General features: G+C 48.4%; 1 protein-coding gene across 2 annotated transcripts in view; it reads left to right on the forward strand.

Annotated features, from left to right (window-relative positions):
• LOC124009773 (ephrin type-A receptor 3-like) overlaps positions 1-19,399 on the forward strand; it is a 255,550-nt gene that overhangs the window by 222,060 nt on the left and 14,091 nt on the right. For both annotated transcript variants that reach the window (XM_046321925.1, XM_046321926.1), the window contains exon 14: positions 17,885-17,946. In XM_046321925.1, coding sequence (XP_046177881.1) covers positions 17,885-17,946 — 62 coding nt within the window. The remainder of the gene's footprint in view (positions 1-17,884; positions 17,947-19,399) is intronic.

Consider the following 19,399-nt stretch of genomic DNA (forward strand, 5'->3'; position numbering starts at 1 on the left):
TGTCTCCAACCCAGTCTCCCCCATGTCTACAACCCAGTCTCCCCACGTCTCCAACCCAGTCTCCCCCATGTCTCCAACCCAGTCTCCCCCATGTCTCCAACCCAGTATCCCCACTTCTACAACCCAGTCTCCCCCATGTCTGCAACCCAGTCTCCCCATGTCTCCAACCCAGTATCCCCATGTCTACAACCCAGTCGCCCCCATCTCTCCAACCCAGTCTCCCCCATGTCTCCAACCCAGTCTCCCCATGTCTCCAACCCAGTCTCTCCATGTCTCCCCATGTCTCCAACCCAGTATCCCCATGTCTCCCCAATGTCTCCAACCCAGTCTCCCCATGTCTCCAACCCAGTCTCCCCCTGTCTCTCCCATGTCTACAACCCAGTCTCCCCCAGTCTCCACCATTTCTCCAACCCAGTCTCCCCATGTCTCCAACCCAGTCTCCCCATGTCTCCCCCACGTCTACAACCCAGTCTCCCCCATGTCTATAACCCAGTCTCCTCATGTCTACAACCCAGTCTCCCCCATGTCTACAACCCAGTCTCCCCATGTCTACAACCCAGTCTCCCCATGTCTCCAACCCAGTCTCCCCATGTCTCCAACCCAGTCTCTCCATGTCTCCCCCATGTCTCCAACCCAGTATCCCCATGTCTCCCCATGTCTCCAACCCTGTCTCCCCAATGTCTCCAACCCAGTCTCCCCATGTCTCCAACCCAGTCTCCCCCTGTCTCTCCCATGTCTACAACCCAGTCTCCCCCAGTCTCCACCATTTCTCCAACCCAGTCTCCCCATGTCTCCAACCCAGTCTCCCCATGTCTCCCCCACGTCTACAACCCAGTCTCCCCATGTCTATAACCCAGTCTCCTCATGTCTACAACCCAGTCTCCCCCATGTCTACAACCCAGTCTCCCCATGTCTCCAACCCAGTCTCCCCATGTCTACAACCCAGTCTCCCCATGTCTCCAACCCAGTCTCCCCATGTCTATAACCCAGTCTCCCCATGTCTACAACCCAGTCTCCCCATGTCTATAACCCAGTCTCCCCATGTCTACAACCCAGTCTCCCCCATGTCTACAACCCAGTCTCCCCATGTCTACAACCCAGTCTCCCCATGTCTACAACCCAGTCTCCCCATGTCTACAACCCAGTCTCCCCATGTCTACAACCCAGTCTCCCCCATGTCTCCAACCCAGTCTCCCCCATGTCTACAACCCAGTCTCCCCACGTCTCCAACCCAGTCTCCCCATGTCTCCAACCCAGTCTCCCCATGTCTCCAACCCAGTATCCCCACTTCTACAACCCAGTCTCCCCATGTCTGCAACCCAGTCTCCCCATGTCTCCAACCCAGTATCCCCATGTCTACAACCCAGTCGCCCCCATCTCTCCAACCCAGTCTCCCCCATGTCTCCAACCCAGTCTCCCCATGTCTCCAACCCAGTCTCTCCATGTCTCCCCCATGTCTCCAACCCAGTATCCCCATGTCTCCCCATGTCTCCAACCCTGTCTCCCCAATGTCTCCAACCCAGTCTCCCCATGTCTCCAACCCAGTCTCCCCCTGTCTCTCCCATGTCTACAACCCAGTCTCCCCCAGTCTCCACCATTTCTCCAACCCAGTCTCCCCATGTCTCCAACCCAGTCTCCCCATGTCTCCCCCACGTCTACAACCCAGTCTCCCCATGTCTATAACCCAGTCTCCTCATGTCTACAACCCAGTCTCCCCCATGTCTACAACCCAGTCTCCCCATGTCTACAACCCAGTCTCCCCATGTCTCCAACCCAGTCTCCCCATGTCTACAACCCAGTCTCCCCATGTCTCCAACCCAGTCTCCCCATGTCTATAACCCAGTCTCCCCATGTCTACAACCCAGTCTCCCCCATGTCTATAACCCAGTCTCCCCATGTCTACAACCCAGTCTCCCCCATGTCTACAACCCAGTCTCCCCATGTCTACAACCCAGTCTCCCCATGTCTACAACCCAGTCTCCCCATGTCTACAACCCAGTCTCCCCATGTCTACAACCCAGTCTCCCCCATGTCTCCAACCCAGTCTCCCCCATGTCTACAACCCAGTCTCCCCATGTCTACAACCCAGTCTCCCCATGTCTACAACCCAGTCTCCCCATGTCTGCAACCCAGTCTCCCCATGTCTCCAACCCAGTTTCCCCATGTCTCCAACCCAGTCTCCCCATGTCTCCACCATGTCTCCAACCCAGTCTCCCCCAGTCTCCCCATGTCTCCAACCCAGTCTCCCCATGTCTCCAACCCAGTGTCCCCATGTCTCCAACCCAGTCTCCCCATGTCTCAAACCCAGTCTCCCCATGTCTACAACCCAGTCTCCCCATGTCTCCAACCCAGTATCCCCATGTCTACAACCCAGTCTCCCCATCTCTCCAACCCAGTCTCCCCCATATCTCCAACCCAGTCTCCCCATGTCTCCAACCCAGTCTCTCCATGTCTCCCCCATGTCTCCAACCCAGTCTCCCCATGTCTCCCCATGTCTCCAACCCAGTCTCCCCAATGTCTCCAACCCAGTCTCCCCATGTCTCCAACCCAGTTTCCCCATGTCTCCCCATGTCTCCAACCCAGTCTCTCCAGCCTCCCCCATGTCTCCAACCCCATCTCCCCATGTCTCCCCCATGTCTCCAACCCAGTCTCCCCCATGTCTCCAACCCAGTCTCCCCCATGTCTCCAACCCAGTCTCCCCCATGTCTCCAACCCAGTCTCCCCCATGTCTCCAACCCAGTCTCCCCACGTCTCCAACCCAGTCTCCCCATGTCTCCAACCCAGTCTCCCCATGTCTCCAACCCAGTATCCCCACTTCTACAACCCAGTCTCCCCCATGTCTGCAACCCAGTCTCCCCATGTCTCCAACCCAGTATCCCCATGTCTACAACCCAGTCTCCCCCATCTCTCCAACCCAGTCTCCCCCATGTCTCCAACCCAGTCTCCCCATGTCTCCAACCCAGTCTCTCCATGTCTCCCCCATGTCTCCAACCCAGTATCCCCATGTCTCCCCATGTCTCCAACCCTGTCTCCCCAATGTCTCCAACCCAGTCTCCCCATGTCTCCAACCCAGTCTCCCCCTGTCTCTCCCATGTCTACAACCCAGTCTCCCCAGTCTCCACCATTTCTCCAACCCAGTCTCCCCATGTCTCCAACCCAATCTCCCCATGTCTCCCCACGTCTACAACCCAGTCTCCCCATGTCTATAACCCAGTCTCCTCATGTCTACAACCCAGTCTCCCCATGTCTACAACCCAGTCTCCCCATGTCTCCAACCCAGTCTCCCCATGTCTACAACCCAGTCTCCCCATGTCTCCAACCCAGTCTCCCCATGTCTATAACCCAGTCTCCCCATGTCTACAACCCAGTCTCCCCATGTCTATAACCCAGTCTCCCCATGTCTACAACCCAGTCTCCCCCATGTCTACAACCCAGTCTCCCCATGTCTACAACCCAGTCTCCCCATGTCTACAACCCAGTCTCCCCATGTCTACAACCCAGTCTCCCCATGTCTACAACCCAGTCTCCCCCATGTCTCCAACCCAGTCTCCCCATGTCTACAACCCAGTCTCCCCACGTCTCCAACCCAGTCTCCCCCATGTCTCCAACCCAGTCTCCCCCATGTCTCCAACCCAGTATCCCCACTTCTACAACCCAGTCTCCCCATGTCTGCAACCCAGTCTCCCCATGTCTCCAACCCAGTATCCCCATGTCTACAACCCAGTCGCCCCATCTCTCCAACCCAGTCTCCCCATGTCTCCAACCCAGTTTCCCCATGTCTCCAACCCAGTCTCTCCATGTCTCCCCCATGTCTCCAACCCAGTATCCCCATGTCTCCCCATGTCTCCAACCCTGTCTCCCCAATGTCTCCAACCCAGTCTCCCCATGTCTCCAACCCAGTCTCCCCTGTCTCTCCCATGTCTACAACCCAGTCTCCCCAGTCTCCACCATTTCTCCAACCCAGTCTCCCCATGTCTCCAACCCAGTCTCCCCATGTCTCCCCCACGTCTACAACCCAGTCTCCCCATGTCTATAACCCAGTCTCCTCATGTCTACAACCCAGTCTCCCCATGTCTACAACCCAGTCTCCCCCATGTCTACAACCCAGTCTCCCCATGTCTCCAACCCAGTCTCCCCATGTCTACAACCCAGTCTCCCCATGTCTCCAACCCAGTCTCCCCATGTCTATAACCCAGTCTCCCCATGTCTACAACCCAGTCTCCCCCATGTCTATAACCCAGTCTCCCCATGTCTACAACCCAGTCTCCCCCATGTCTACAACCCAGTCTCCCCATGTCTACAACCCAGTCTCCCCATGTCTACAACCCAGTCTCCCCATGTCTACAACCCAGTCTCCCCATGTCTACAACCCAGTCTCCCCCATGTCTCCAACCCAGTCTCCCCATGTCTACAACCCAGTCTCCCCATGTCTACAACCCAGTCTCCCCATGTCTACAACCCAGTCTCCCCCATGTCTCCAACCCAGTCTCCCCCATGTCTACAACCCAGTCTCCCCATGTCTACAACCCAGTCTCCCCATGTCTGCAACCCAGTCTCCCCATGTCTCCAACCCAGTTTCCCCATGTCTCCAACCCAGTCTCCCCATGTCTCCACCATGTCTCCAACCCAGTCTCCCCCAGTCTCCCCCATGTCTCCAACCCAGTCTCCTCCATGTCTCCAACCCAGTGTCCCCATGTCTCCAACCCAGTCTCCCCCATGTCTCAAACCCAGTCTCCCCATGTCTACAACCCAGTCTCCCCATGTCTCCAACCCAGTATCCCCATGTCTACAACCCAGTCTCCCCCATCTCTCCAACCCAGTCTCCCCATATCTCCAACCCAGTCTCCCCATGTCTCCAACCCAGTCTCTCCATGTCTCCCCCATGTCTCCAACCCAGTCTCCCCATGTCTCCCCATGTCTCCAACCCAGTCTCCCCAATGTCTCCAACCCAGTCTCCCCATGTCTCCAACCCAGTTTCCCCATGTCTCCCCATGTCTCCAACCCAGTCTCTCCAGCCTCCCCCATGTCTCCAACCCCATCTCCCCATGTCTCCCCATGTCTCCAACCCAGTCTCCCCATGTCTCCAACCCAGTCTCCCCATTTCTCCCCCATGTCTCCAACCCAGTCTCCCCTGTCTCTCCCATGTCTACAACCCAGTCTCCCCAGTCTCCACCATTTCTCCAACCCAGTCTCCCCATGTCTCCAACCCAGTCTCCCCATGTCTCCCCCACGTCTACAACCCAGTCTCCCCCATGTCTATAACCCAGTCTCCCCATGTCTACAACCCAGTCTCCCCCATGTCTACAACCCAGTCTCCCCATGTCTACAACCCAGTCTCCCCATGTCTCCAACCCAGTCTCCCCATGTCTACAACCCAGTCTCCCCATGTCTCCAACCCAGTCTCCCCATGTCTATAACCCAGTCTCCCCATGTCTACAACCCAGTCTCCCCCATGTCTATAACCCAGTCTCCCCATGTCTACAACCCAGTCTCCCCCATGTCTACAACCCAGTCTCCCAATGTCTACAACCCAGTCTCCCCATGTCTACAACCCAGTCTCCCCATGTCTACAACCCAGTCTCCCCATGTCTACAACCCAGTCTCCCCCATGTCTCCAACCCAGTCTCCCCATGTCTACAACCCAGTCTCCCCATGTCTACAACCCAGTCTCCCCATGTCTGATACCCAGTCTCCCCATGTCTCCAACCCAGTCTCCCCCATGTCTACAACCCAGTCTCCCCATGTCTACAACCCAGTCTCCCCATGTCTACAACCCAGTCTCCCCCATGTCTGCAACCCAGTCTCCCCATGTCTCCAACCCAGTTTCCCCATGTCTCCAACCCAGTCTCCCCCATGTCTCCACCATGTCTCCAACCCAGTCTCCCTCCAGTCTCCCCCATGTCTCCAACCCAGTCTCCCCCATGTCTCCAACCCAGTCTCCCCATGTCTCCAACCCAGTCTCCCCCGTGTCTCAAACCCAGTCTCCCATGTCTCCAACCCAGTCTCCCGATGTCTCCCCCATGCCTCCAACCCAGTCTCCCCATGTTTCCAACCCAGTCTCCCTCATGTCTCCAACCCAGTCTCCCCATGTTTCCAACCCAGTCTCCCCATGTCTACAACCCAGTCTCCCCATGTCTCCAACCCAGTCTCCCCCATGTCTCCAACCCAGTCTCCCCCATGTCTCCAACCCAGTCTCCACCAAGTCTCGAACCCTGTCTCCCCATGTCTCCAACCGAGTCTCCCCATGTCTCCAACCCAGTCTCCCCATGTCTCCCCTATTTCTCCAACCCAGTCTCCCCATGTCTCCCCCATGTCTCCAACCCAGTCTCCCCCGGTCTCACCCATGTCTCCAACCTAGTCTCCCCATGTCTACAACCCAGTCTCCCCACGTCTACAACCCAGTCTCCCCCATGTCTACAACCCAGTCTCCCCATGTCTCCAACCCAGTCTCCCCCATGTCTACAACCCAGTCTCCCCATGTCTCCAACCCAGTCTCCCCACGTCTCCCCCATGGCCTCCCATGCCCCCCCGCAGGTCTCCCCAATTCTAACATTTGTAAACCATTAATGAAAAATAAAGCACTAATATATCTTGATTAGATACGTTTTTTAAAATAATTGTTGTTGTTTTTGTTCTTTAACCAGGTAGGCTAGTTGAGAACACCTTTATTTAAGCAGGTAGGCTAGTTGAGAACAAAATCTAATTTACAACTGCGAGCTGGCCAAGATAAAGCAAAGCAGTCGACATATACAACAACACAGAGTTACACCTGGAATAAACAAAACATACAGTCAATAATACAGTAGGAAAATCTATATACAGCATGTGCAAATGAGGTAGGATAAGAGAGGTAAGGCAATTAGTAGGCCATGGTGGCAAAGTAAATACAATATAGCAATTAAACACTGGAATGGGTGGATGTGCAGAAGATGAATGTGCAATTTGAGATACTGGGGTGCAAAGGAGCAAGATAAATAAATAAATACAGTATGGGGATGATGTAGATTGGATGGGCTATGTACAGATGGGCTTTGTACAGGTGCAGTGATTTGGGAGCTGCTCTGACAGCTGGTGCTTAAAGCTAGTGAGGGAGGTAAGAGTCTCCAGCTTCAGAGATTTTTGCAGTTCGTTCTAGTCATTGGCAGCAGAGAATTGGAAGAAGAGGCGGCCAAATGAAGAATTGGCTTTGGGGGTGACCAGTGAGGTATACCTGCTGGAGCAAGTGCTACGGGTGGGTGCTGCTATGGTGACCAGTGAGCTGAGATAAGGCGGAGCTTTACCTAGTAGAGACTTGTAGATGAGCTGCAGGATTCAAATTGGTTGTTGATAATTGCTAGACAATCCTTTTCAGGTCTTGCCATGTTTTTTACCCATCTACTAGACTAATCGGTACCCTTCTTTGCAAAGCATTGGAAAACCTCCCTGTACTTTGTGGTTAAATCTATGTTTGAAATTCACATCTGTGGGACCATACAGATTATTGTATGTGTGGGCTACAGAGATGAGGTAGTCTTTAAAAAATAATGTTAAACAGTCCATGCAACTTATTATGTGACTTGTTAAGTACATTTTTACTCTCAAACTTATTTAGGATTGGCATAACAAATGTGTTGAATACTTATTGACTGAAGCCATTTCAGCTTTAATTTTTTATTAATTTGTACAAATGTTGAAAAGCATAATTCCACTTTCACATGGTGGGGAATTGTGTGAAGGCCAGTGAGAGAAAAAACGGATTTAATCCTTTTAATGTTCATGCGGCAACACAACAAAATGTGGAAAAAGTCAAGGGGTGTGAATACTTTCTGAAAGCACTGTAGGTCACACAACAAAATAACGAGTGCATATGCATAACCCCATCATGAATATTAATAATTCACCGAGTTAATTGGATGTGTTTTTTATCTTCATGAATATTCAGTAATGTGCAAATGAAAGCTGAAAATCACTCTGCATTTCTTAATCATTTTTATTTTATATCTCTCTCTCTAATTAGAGATGATAATTTTGACCTTTGCTTGGCTGGGTTGAAGTGGTTTGTAGAACTATTAGCAGAATAAATCAGAATTGCTTTTCATTCCACAGGCACAGGTTGGTAATTGCTGCTCTATTCTCTCAGAAGTAGCATTTTAATGCACTGTGAAACATAAACCAAGCACACACACAGACACACACAGACACACACACACACACATACACTGACACACACACACACACAGACACACACACACACACATACACTGACACACAGACACACATACACACACACACACACACACACAGACACACACACACAGACACACAGACACACACAGACACACACAGACACACACACACACACACACACACACACACACACACACACACACACACACACACACACACACACACACAGACACACACAGACACACACAGACACACACAGACACACATACACACACATACACTGACACACAGACACACACACACACACATACACTGACACATAGACACACACACACACACACACACACACACACACACACACACACACACACACACACACACACACACACACACACACACACACACACACACACACACACACACACACACACACACACACACACACAGACACACACACACACACAGACACACATACACTGACACACAGACACACACAGACACACAAAGACACACACAGACACACACAGACACAGACACACACCCACAGACACGCACACGCACACACAGACACACACACTACACACGCAGACACACAGACATGCACACACAGACACACAAACACGTACACACAGACACACACACACACAGACAGACACACAAACACACACACAGACACACACACACAGAGACAGACACGCACACACAGGCACGCACACACAGACACAGACACGCACACACAGACACACACACAGACACACACACACACACAGAGACGCACACACAGACACACTAATGAGAGCCTTCCATCTCACTGTCCTTGTAGAACTATTAGCAGAATAAATCAGAATTGCTTTTCATTCCACAGGCACAGGTTGGTAATTGCTGCTCTATTCTCTCAGAAGTAGCATTTTAATGCACTGTGAAACATAAACCAACACACACACACACACACACACACACACACACACACACACACACACACACACACACACACACACACACACACACACACACACACACACACACACACACACACACACACACACACACACACACACACACACACACACACACACACACACATACACTGACACACAGACACACATACACACACACACACACACACACACACACACACACACACACACAGACACACCACACAGCCTTCCACACACACAGTAGCATTTTAACACACATAAACCAAACACACACAGCACACACACAGACACACACAGACACACACACTGACACACAGACACAGACACACAGACACACACACACACACACACACACACACACACACACACACACACACACACACACACACACACACACACACACACACACACACACACACACACACACACACACACACACACACACACACAGACACACACACTGACACACACAGACACACACAGACACACACAGACACACACACTGACACACACAGACACACACACACACACACTGACAGACACACACACACACACACACACACACACACACACACACACACACACACACACACACACACACACACACACACACACACACACACACACACACACACACACACACACACACACAGACACACACACACACACAGACACATACACTGACACACAGACACACACACAGACACACACAGACACACACACAAACACGCACACACACAGACACACAGACACACAGACATGACAGACACACAAACACACACACAGACACACACACACAGAGACAGACACAGACACACACACACAGACAGACACGCACACACAGGCACGCACACACAGACACAGACACGCACACACAGACACACACACACACACAGAGACGCACACACAGACACACTAATGAGAGCCTTCCATCTCACTGTCCTGGTAATCTAATGAGAGACTTCTATCCTGCTGTCCTGGTATTCTAATGAGAGCCTTCTATCCTGCTGTCCTGGTATTCTAATGAGAGCCTTCTATCCTGCTGTCCTGGTATTGTAATGAGAGCCTTCTGTCCTGGTATTCTAATGAGAGCCTTCTGTCCTGGTATTCTAATGAGAGCCTTCTGTCCTGGTATTCTATTGAGAGCCTTCTATTCTGATATCCTGGTATTCTAATGAGAGCCTTCTGTCCTGGTGTTCTAATGAGAGCCTTCTGTACTGGTATTCTAATAAGAGTATTCCATCCCACTGTCCTGGTATTCTAATGAGAACCTTCTATCCTGATATCCTGCTATTCTAATGAGAGGCTTATATCCTAGTGTTCTAATGAGAGCCTTCTGTCTTGGTATTCTAATGAGAGCCTTCTGTCCTGGTATTCTAATGAGAGCCTTCTATTCTGGTATTCTAATGAGAGCCTTCTATCCTGCTCTCCTGGTATTCTAATGAGAGCCTTCCATCTCGCTGTCCTGGTATTCTAATGAGAGCCTTCTATCCTGCTGTCCTGGTATTCTAATGAGAGCCTTCTGTCCTGGTATTCTAATGAGAGCCTTCTGTCCTGGTATTCTAATGAGAGCCTTCTATCCTGCTGTCCTGGTATTCTAATGAGAGCCTTCTGTCCTGGTATTCTAATGAGAGCCTTCTGTCCTGGTATTCTAATGAGAGGCTTATATACTGGTATTCTAATGAGAGCCTTCTATCCTGGTATTCTAATGAGAGCCTTCTATCCTGGTATTCTAATGAGAGCCTTCTATTCTGATATCCTGGTATTCTAATGAGAGCCTTCTATCCTGCTCTCCTGGTATTCTAATGAGAGCCTTCCGTTGTCCTTCTGTAGCTCAGTTGGTAGAGCATGGCGCTAAGTGGGTTCGATCCCCGGGACCAGCCTTAGAATGTCCATGACTGTAATTCTTTGGATAAAAGCGTCTGCTAAATGGCATATATTATTATATTATTATCTCTCTGTCCTGGTATTCTAATGAGAGCCTTCTATCCTGCTGTCCTGGTATTCTAATGAGAGCCTTCTGTCCTGGTATTCTAATGAGAGCCTTCTGTCCTGGTATTCTAATGAGAGCCTTCTGTCCTGGTATTCTAATGAGAGCCTTCTGTCCTGGTATTCTAATGAGAGCCTTCTATCCTGCTGTCCTGGTATTCTAATGAGAGCCTTCTGTCCTGGTATTCTAATGAGAGCCTTCTGTCCTGGTATTCTAATGAGAGGCTTATATACTGGTATTCTAATGAGAGCCTTCTATCCTGATATCCTGCTATTCTAATGAGAGGCTTATATCAAATCAAATCAAATCAAATCAAATTGTATTTGTCACATACACATGGTTAGCAGATGTTAAATGCGAGTGTAGCGAAATGCTTGTGCTTCTAGTTCCGACAATGCAGTGATAACCAACAAGTAATCTAACTAACAATTCCAAAACTACTGTCTTATACACAGTGTAAGGGGATAAGGAACATGTACATAAGGATATATGAATGAGTGATGGTACAGAGCAGCATACAGTAGATGGTATCGAGTACAGTATATACATATGAGATGAGTGTGTAGACAAAGTAAACAAAGTGGCATAGTTAAAGTGGCTAGTGATACATGTGTTACATAAGGATGCAGTTGATGATGTAGAGTACAGTATATACATATGCATATGAGATGAATAATGTAGGGTAAGTAACATTATATAAGGTAGCATTGTTTAAAGTGGCTAGTGATATATTTACATCATTTCCCATCAATTCCCATTATTAAAATGATGGCTGGAGTTGGGTCAGTGTCAATGACAGTGTGTTGGCAGCAGCCACTCAATGTTAGTGGTGGCTGTTTAACAGTCTGATGGCCTTGAGATAGAAGCTGTTTTTCATTCTCTCGGTCCCAGCTTTGATGCACCTGTACTGACCTCGCCTTCTGGATGATAGCGGGGTGAACAGGCAGTGGTTCGGGTGGTTGATGTCCTTGATGATCTTTATGGCCTTCCTGTAAGAACGGGTGGTGTAGGTGTCCTGGAGGGCAGGTAGTTTGCCCCCGGTGATGCGTTGTGCAGTCCTCACTACCCTCTGGAGAGCCTTACGGTTGAGGGCGGAGCAGTTGCCGTACCAGGCGGTTATACAGCCCGCCAGGATGCTCTCGATTGTGCATCTGTAGAAGTTTGTGAGTGCTTTTGGTGACAATCCGAATTTCTTCAGCCTCCTGAGGTTGAATAGGCGCTGCTGCGCCTTCTTCACGACGCTGTCAGTGTGAGTGGACCGATTCAGTTTGTCTGTGATGTGTATGCCGAGGAACTTAAAACTAGCTACCCTCTCCACTACTGTTCCATCGATGTGGATAGGGGCGTGTTCCCTCTGCTGTTTCCTGAAGTCCACAATCATCTCCTTAGTTTTGTTGACGTTGAGTGTGAGGTTATTTTCCTGACACCACACTCCGAGGGCCCTCACCTCCTCCCTGTAGGCCGTCTCATCGTTGTTGGTAATCAAGCCTACCACCAGCCTTCTATCCTGGTATTCAAATTAGAGCCTTCTATCCTGATATCCTGGTATTCTAATGAGAGGCTTATATCCTAGTGTTCTAATGAGAGCCTTCTATTCTGGTATTCTAATGAGAGCCTTCCATCCTGATATCCTGGTATTCTAATGAGAGGCTTATATCCTAGTGTTCTAATGAGAGCCTTTTATTCTGGTATTCTAATGAGAGCCTTCCAGCCTGATATCCTGGTATTCTAATGAGAGGCTTATATCCTAGTGTTCTAATGAGAGCCTTCTATCCTGATATCCTGGTATTCTAATGAGAGCCCGCATGTCTTTCTGTGATTGCTGCCATTGTTATGCAAATGAGATCGCCACACAAAGAGAACGAGAGAGGAAATTGACCTTTTCTCCGCGAATTGGAAAAGTGCTGCATGCGCTCTCCCTATCTCTCTCCATCTGTCCTTTTATCTATTTATCCTTTCTTTATAAGCCTCACATAATCGCTGCGGCAATCGGCTCATCTGGAAATCCTACAATTAGGTACACCTCGTCATCTCATCTGCCGGCTATCTATCTAATACGTTCTCTCTCAGCACCTGGTTAAGGCCTGCTCTATTCTCTCCCCTAATCTGTTATCCTGTATTTGGGTAAAGTAGTTATGCATTTGGAGGCTCTCCTTTGTGTGGAGAATAATGTTAGTTTAAACACTCTTTGTGTGGTGAATTTATTGGAGATTTGATGTGTTTCTGTCTCTCACTTTATGCTCCTCCAGACGTACGAAGAGATCCATATGCTCTCACACATAGTATTCATATTTTAGTTAAAACCCCTCTATCTGAATCAATATGCAGTTAACATTCTCCAGTTAACATTCCATGTTGTTTCTCTCGCTAGAACACTTCCACAGTGGACAGATCAGCCCTGTGGTGTACAAGGTTGACTGAGGCGATAGGAGGCCTGTTCTCTCATTAAAAGCATGTGTTAATGAAGTGCTGTTAAAAACACAAACTCCTGGATCCATTTTACACTCTGCTGCTCTCACACCAGGCAGAAGATCAATAGGCAATCTGCAATTCTGCTCACTGCAAATAAACTGGGCTGGACACTGAGCATCACACACACAGATACAAACATCAGCCGACACATATTTAAACAATCTTCAGCACATGCAAATAGAGTACACCTCTCCTTCCCAGTCACACCACACAAATACACACAGCATTTTGTTCATTTAGCAGACACAGTTATCCATGCTCAAGTGCACAGCAGCAGATTTTTCACCTAGTCATCTCGGGGACTTGAACCAGTGACCTTTTGGTTACCCGCCCAACACTCTTAACTGCTAGGCTACTTGCTTTACCAGTGCTGCAGTGTTATCCCATCACTGCTGAGTGCCTTCATATAGTCCTGATCGTCAGAGCTCTTTGTTTCTGTCAGGTGCTTGTTTACTGGCTCTGTTACAAAAGCTACAGCTGTACTACCGCTCTGAGTTAGAAACTGGACATACACATTGACCCAGAAGCAATCAGACAACCTTGGCTCTTTAGAAGATATTAAAGTTGAAAACCTTGAAAACAGCTAATTTATGCGATAATAGGGCTACACACAACTTATCTTCGACCGAGTGGTATTCCTTCATTCTGTTGGTTTGAAGTGTCTCTATCTTTACGCATCTTAATGAATGTCTCTTTATTTTGGCTGAAGGGAATGTGTTTCTGTAGGGTCTTAAGAACAGGGCTTCATTTAACACAGCAGAGAGGCGATACTCCAAGAGGGTTGATACTCCAACGGAGAGAGGTCAAATGTGGCAACCTGACCGTGTGTGTTTGGAGGAGGGCTTTATGTGCATGTCTGGCATGTGATTCAGTCTCAAGACGTGGTCAATGGGGTCTATTGTAGGGGATCAGAGTGACAGAGGGAGGGAGAGATAAACAGACAGAGGGGAGTGTGTGTGTGTGTGTGTGTGTGTGGTTTGGTGTTAACTCCCTGGGATCTTGTCATGCTAATTCTCCATGGCAGGAGTCCAGATGAAGACTTCAGAAAGGAGAGGAATTATAGACCAATAGGATAATGAATGAAGGACTGGACTCGTCAACTGAACGGTGAAGTTTTCTCAAGGGTTTCACAGCGGTCAGAGTTGGGAACCACAATGAAACACTCATCCCATTATATTTGTATATTTGCTCTTTGCTTTTGCACACACACCTTTATTCAAGAACATTCTTTTTTGTATTTTCCTCAAACCTTGAGCTCCCCAGGTGTATCACGTCTGTCTGTCTGTCTGTCTGTCTGTCTGTCTGTCTGTCTGTCTGTCTGTCTGTCTGTCTGTCTGTCTGTCTGTCTGTCTGTCTGTCTGTCTGTCTGTCTGTCTGTCTGTCTGTCTGTCTGTCTGTCTGTCTGTCTGTCTGTCTGTCTGTCTGTCTGTCTGCCTGCCTGTCTGTCTGTCTGTCTGTCTGTCTGTCTGTCTGTCTGTCTGTCTGTCTGTCTGTCTGTCTGTCTGTCTGTCTGCCTGCCTGCCTGCCTGCCTGCCTGCCTGCCTGCCTGCCTGCCTGCCTGCCTGCCTGCCTGCCTGCCTGCCTGCCTGCCTGCCTGCCTGCCGCTCGTCTGTCAATCTCACACATACACACACGTGTCTGTCTATCTGTTAGGTAAGGGGGACGGGCTGTTAGCTGTCAGACCTCTATTTTGGTACAGATCAATCCCACAGCGCCTTTCATCTGTCTCTTTCGATAGAGCAGTCACATGACACACTTCTCTGCAGAACAGCCTCAAAATCAGATGCTCGCCCTGCAGTCGATACACACACACCCTCTGGCCTAGTCTCTGGTGGCAGTGTCCAGTTTGACAGCCACATTAGTCTAAGGGATCAAAGTGAAAGGGAATTGGATTTTCCTCTGCTGGGGGTGAGGATAGGCATTTATCAGTGTGTGTGTTTTTTGTGTGTCATTTATCTCAGTGAGATAGTGATTTCATTTACGGTGATGTATCACCGTCTTTACCCAGTATAGAGCTGTAGGGCTCCCAGTGATGTTACTGACCTCCCCTGACAACTCATCTCCCCCTCCCTCCACCCCCTCTTCCACCTCCCCTCTCCCTCCTCTCGCCCTACTCTCCTTCCCCTCCCCTCCTCTCCTTCCCCCTGTCTTCCTCTTCTCCCTCCTCCCCTCTCCCTCCTCCCCCTCTCCATCTGCACCTACCTCTCACTTATTTTATTCTGTATTTCTCTCCCCTGTCCTTCTCCCCTGACAACCATATTCTCCGCCATACCCTCTCCACTCTCACCCCAATCTCACCCTTCTCCCTCCTCTTTCAATCTTCACCTGTCTTTCCTCACTTCTCTTACCCTGTCTCACACCTCCCTCACATCTCCTCCTCTTTCTTCCCCATCTCTCACCTTCCTTGTTCAACCCACTTCCTCCTCCCTTCATGTCCTCTCTCTCTCTCTCTCTCTCTCTCTCTCTCTCTCTCTCTCTCTCTCTCTCTCTCTCTCTCTCTCTCTCTCTCTCTCTCCTCTCATCTCCCTCCGTCTCCTCCTTTCCTCCCTCTCCTTCCATCTCCCTCCCTCTCCTACCTTCTTATCTCTGCCCAGTTCTTCCCAGCATCTCTGATTGGAGAAATGTGGCCTATTCATCACCATTGACACAGTAGTATGGTAGTATTGGCTGTGTTTACAAACTGTGATTGTGTGAAATGTGGCCTATTCATCACCATTGACACAGTAGTGTGTGGTGTGTGTGTGTGTGTGTGTGTGTGTGTGTGTGTGTGTGTGTGTGTGTGTGTGTGTGTGTGTGTGTGTGTGTGTGTGTGTGTGTGTGTGTGTGTGTGTGTGTGTGTGTGTGTGTGTGTGTGTGTGTGTGTGTGTGTGTGTGTGTGTGTGTGTGTGTGTGTGTGTGTGTGTGTGTGTGTGTGTGAGATTGGAACCACATTCCCTTCTCTGGCTATAGGAGGTGTCGTCTGTGGGGGGCCATGTAAGGAAACAGGGACTACTGTGCGGGCACTTTGTTAATCATTTGTAAGCCACCAGGTGCCGGGCGGGGAATTAGACCTGTCAATCAATCACACTGTTTACCCCCTTCCCTCAACACACAGGTGTTCAATACCCCCCCACCCTAGCCCAAAAGGCTGATCAGCATTCATGAGATCTCAAGAGACAGCCCTCTGCACACAGACACACACACACACACGCACACACACACACACGCACACACACACACACACGCACACACACACACACACACACACACAGACACACACACGCACACACACAGACACACCCTTGTGGATTGTCCCACAGTAATTATCTTCTGGTGTTTATGGAAGGCCCTGATTAGAAGCTGTCACTGTGAATGATGATGACATGCCATGCTGTACCCCAGAGAGAGAGAGGGAGAGAGAGGGAGGGGAGATAGGTGGGAGAGAGGGAGAAAGACTAAATGAGATTGGTCTCCACTGTGACTCTTACTTCTCCTGTCTTTCCTCTCTTCCCATCTATGTGGAATGTTGTTTTGTTCTGTGTTGTTCTGTAGTTTTCTGTGTCCTCAGATGAACCAGTATATATGTATTGTGTTCTGTATTTTTCTGTGTCCTCAGATAAGCCAGTATATATGTATTGTGTTCTGTATTGTTCTGTGTCCTCAGATAAGCCAGTATATTTTTCTGTGTCCTCAGATAAGCCAGTATATATGTGTTCTGTGTCCTCAGATAAGCCAGTGTATATGTATTGTGTTCTGTATTTTTCTGTGTCAGATCTGTATTGTTCTGTGTCCTCAGATAAGCCAGTATATATGTATTGTGTTCTGTGTTGTTCTGTGTCCTCAGATAAGCCAGTGTATATGTATTGTGTTCTGTATTTTTCTGTGTCCTCAGATAAGCCAGTATATATGTATTGTGTTCTGTATTGTTCTGTGTCCTCAGATAAGCCAGTATATATGTATTGTGTTCTGTGTTGTTCTGTGTTCTGTATTGTGTTCTGTGTTGTTCTGTGTCCTCAGATAAGCCAGTATATATGTATTGTGTTCTGTGTTGTTCTGTGTCCTCAGATAAGCCAGTGTATATGTATTGTGTTCTGTGTTGTTCTGTGTCCTCAGATAAGCCAGTGTATTCTGTGTTGTTCTGTGTCCTCAGATCAGATAAGCCAGTGTTGTTCTATCAGATAAGCCAGTGTATATGTATTGTGTTCTGTGTTGTTCTGTGTCCTAAGATAAGCCAGTGTATATGTATTGTGTTCTGTGTTGTTCTGTGTCCTCAGATAAGCCAGTATATATGCATTGTGTCCTGTGCATTAATGTAATGTGTTGTTCTTTCTCTTCTCAGGTAAGCCAGTGATGATCATCACAGAATTTATGGAGAATGGATCCCTAGATACCTTTCTCAAGGTTAGTTGGGGTTTTAGACTGGGTTTCTGAATAAGCACTTTGACTTCTGCTGATCTAAAAAGTGCTTTATAAATACATTTTATTGATTTTATTGAGTTTGTTCCACACTCACTCACTCACTCACTCACTCACTCACTCACTCACTCACTCACTCACTCACTCACTCACTCACTCTCTCACTTAGTCATTCTGCCTGTATATTAAGACAGTCTGAAGCTTGTGCTACTCCATAGTGTTTGAAGATCTCTCCTGATTGAAACAGGGATGGAAAGTAATAGAAAGTGATTGTAGAGAAACTACTAGTTCCTCATTCAGTTCAGAGTCTTTTCAGTTCTGACAGAACACCACTCAACCCCACTGGCCTCACTCCTACTGAACAGATTCACTCATAAACCCACACACACTGCATCAATAATGTTTAGAGTTGCCCTTGGTATATATAGCTGAACCAGCAGATAAACCTGAGTGTTATGTCCACCTCCCCGCTCCTATATCCATCCACTAGACCGTAATCCTGTTATAGCTAGCTTACGTTATCTCACAGCAATATCCACCTACGTCATCTCCTGTTCTACCAGAAACACACAATACACACATGCACACACATACACACACAAAGGCATGCATACACACAAGCACGCACACAGACACACACATACACACCAGTTCTCTGTCATTGTCAGAGTAATATCCATCTACACTACCGGTCAAAAGTTTTAGAACACCTACTCATTCAAGGGTTTTTCTTTATTTTTACTACTTTCTCCATTGTAGAATAATAGTGAAGACATCACAACTATGAAATAACACATATGGAATCATGTAGTAACCAGAAAAGTGGAAAACAAATCAAAATATATTTTATATTTAAGATTCTTCAAATAGCCGCTCTTTGACTTGATGACAGCTTTGCACACCAGTGGCATTCTCTCAACCAGCTTCATGAGGTAGTCACCTGGAATTCATGTCAATTAACAGGTGTGCCTTCTTAAAGGTATATTTGTGGAATTGTGTTCCTTCTTTATGCGTTTGAGCCAATCATTTGTGTTGTGACAAGGTGGGGGGGTATACATAACATAGCCCTATTTGGTAAAACACCAAGTCCATATTATGGCAAGAACAGCTCAAATAAGCAAAGAGAAATGACAGTCCATCATTACTTTAAGACATGAAGGTCAGTCAATACGGAAACTTTCAAGAACTTTGAATGTTTCTTCAAGCTCAGTTGCAAAAACCATCAAGCTCTATGATTAAACTGGCTCTCATGAGGACCACCCACAGGAATGGAAGACCCAGAGTTACCTCTGCTGCACAGGATAAATTCATTAGAGGTACCAGCCTCAGAAATTGCAGCCCAAATAAATGCTTCACAGAGTTCAAGTAACAGACACATCTCAACATCAACTGTTCAGAGGAGACCGTGTGAATCAGGCCTTCATGGTCCAATTGCTGC

This window comes from Oncorhynchus gorbuscha, linkage group LG22 (assembly GCF_021184085.1).
Source record: "Oncorhynchus gorbuscha isolate QuinsamMale2020 ecotype Even-year linkage group LG22, OgorEven_v1.0, whole genome shotgun sequence".
Lineage (NCBI taxonomy): Eukaryota > Metazoa > Chordata > Actinopteri > Salmoniformes > Salmonidae > Oncorhynchus > Oncorhynchus gorbuscha.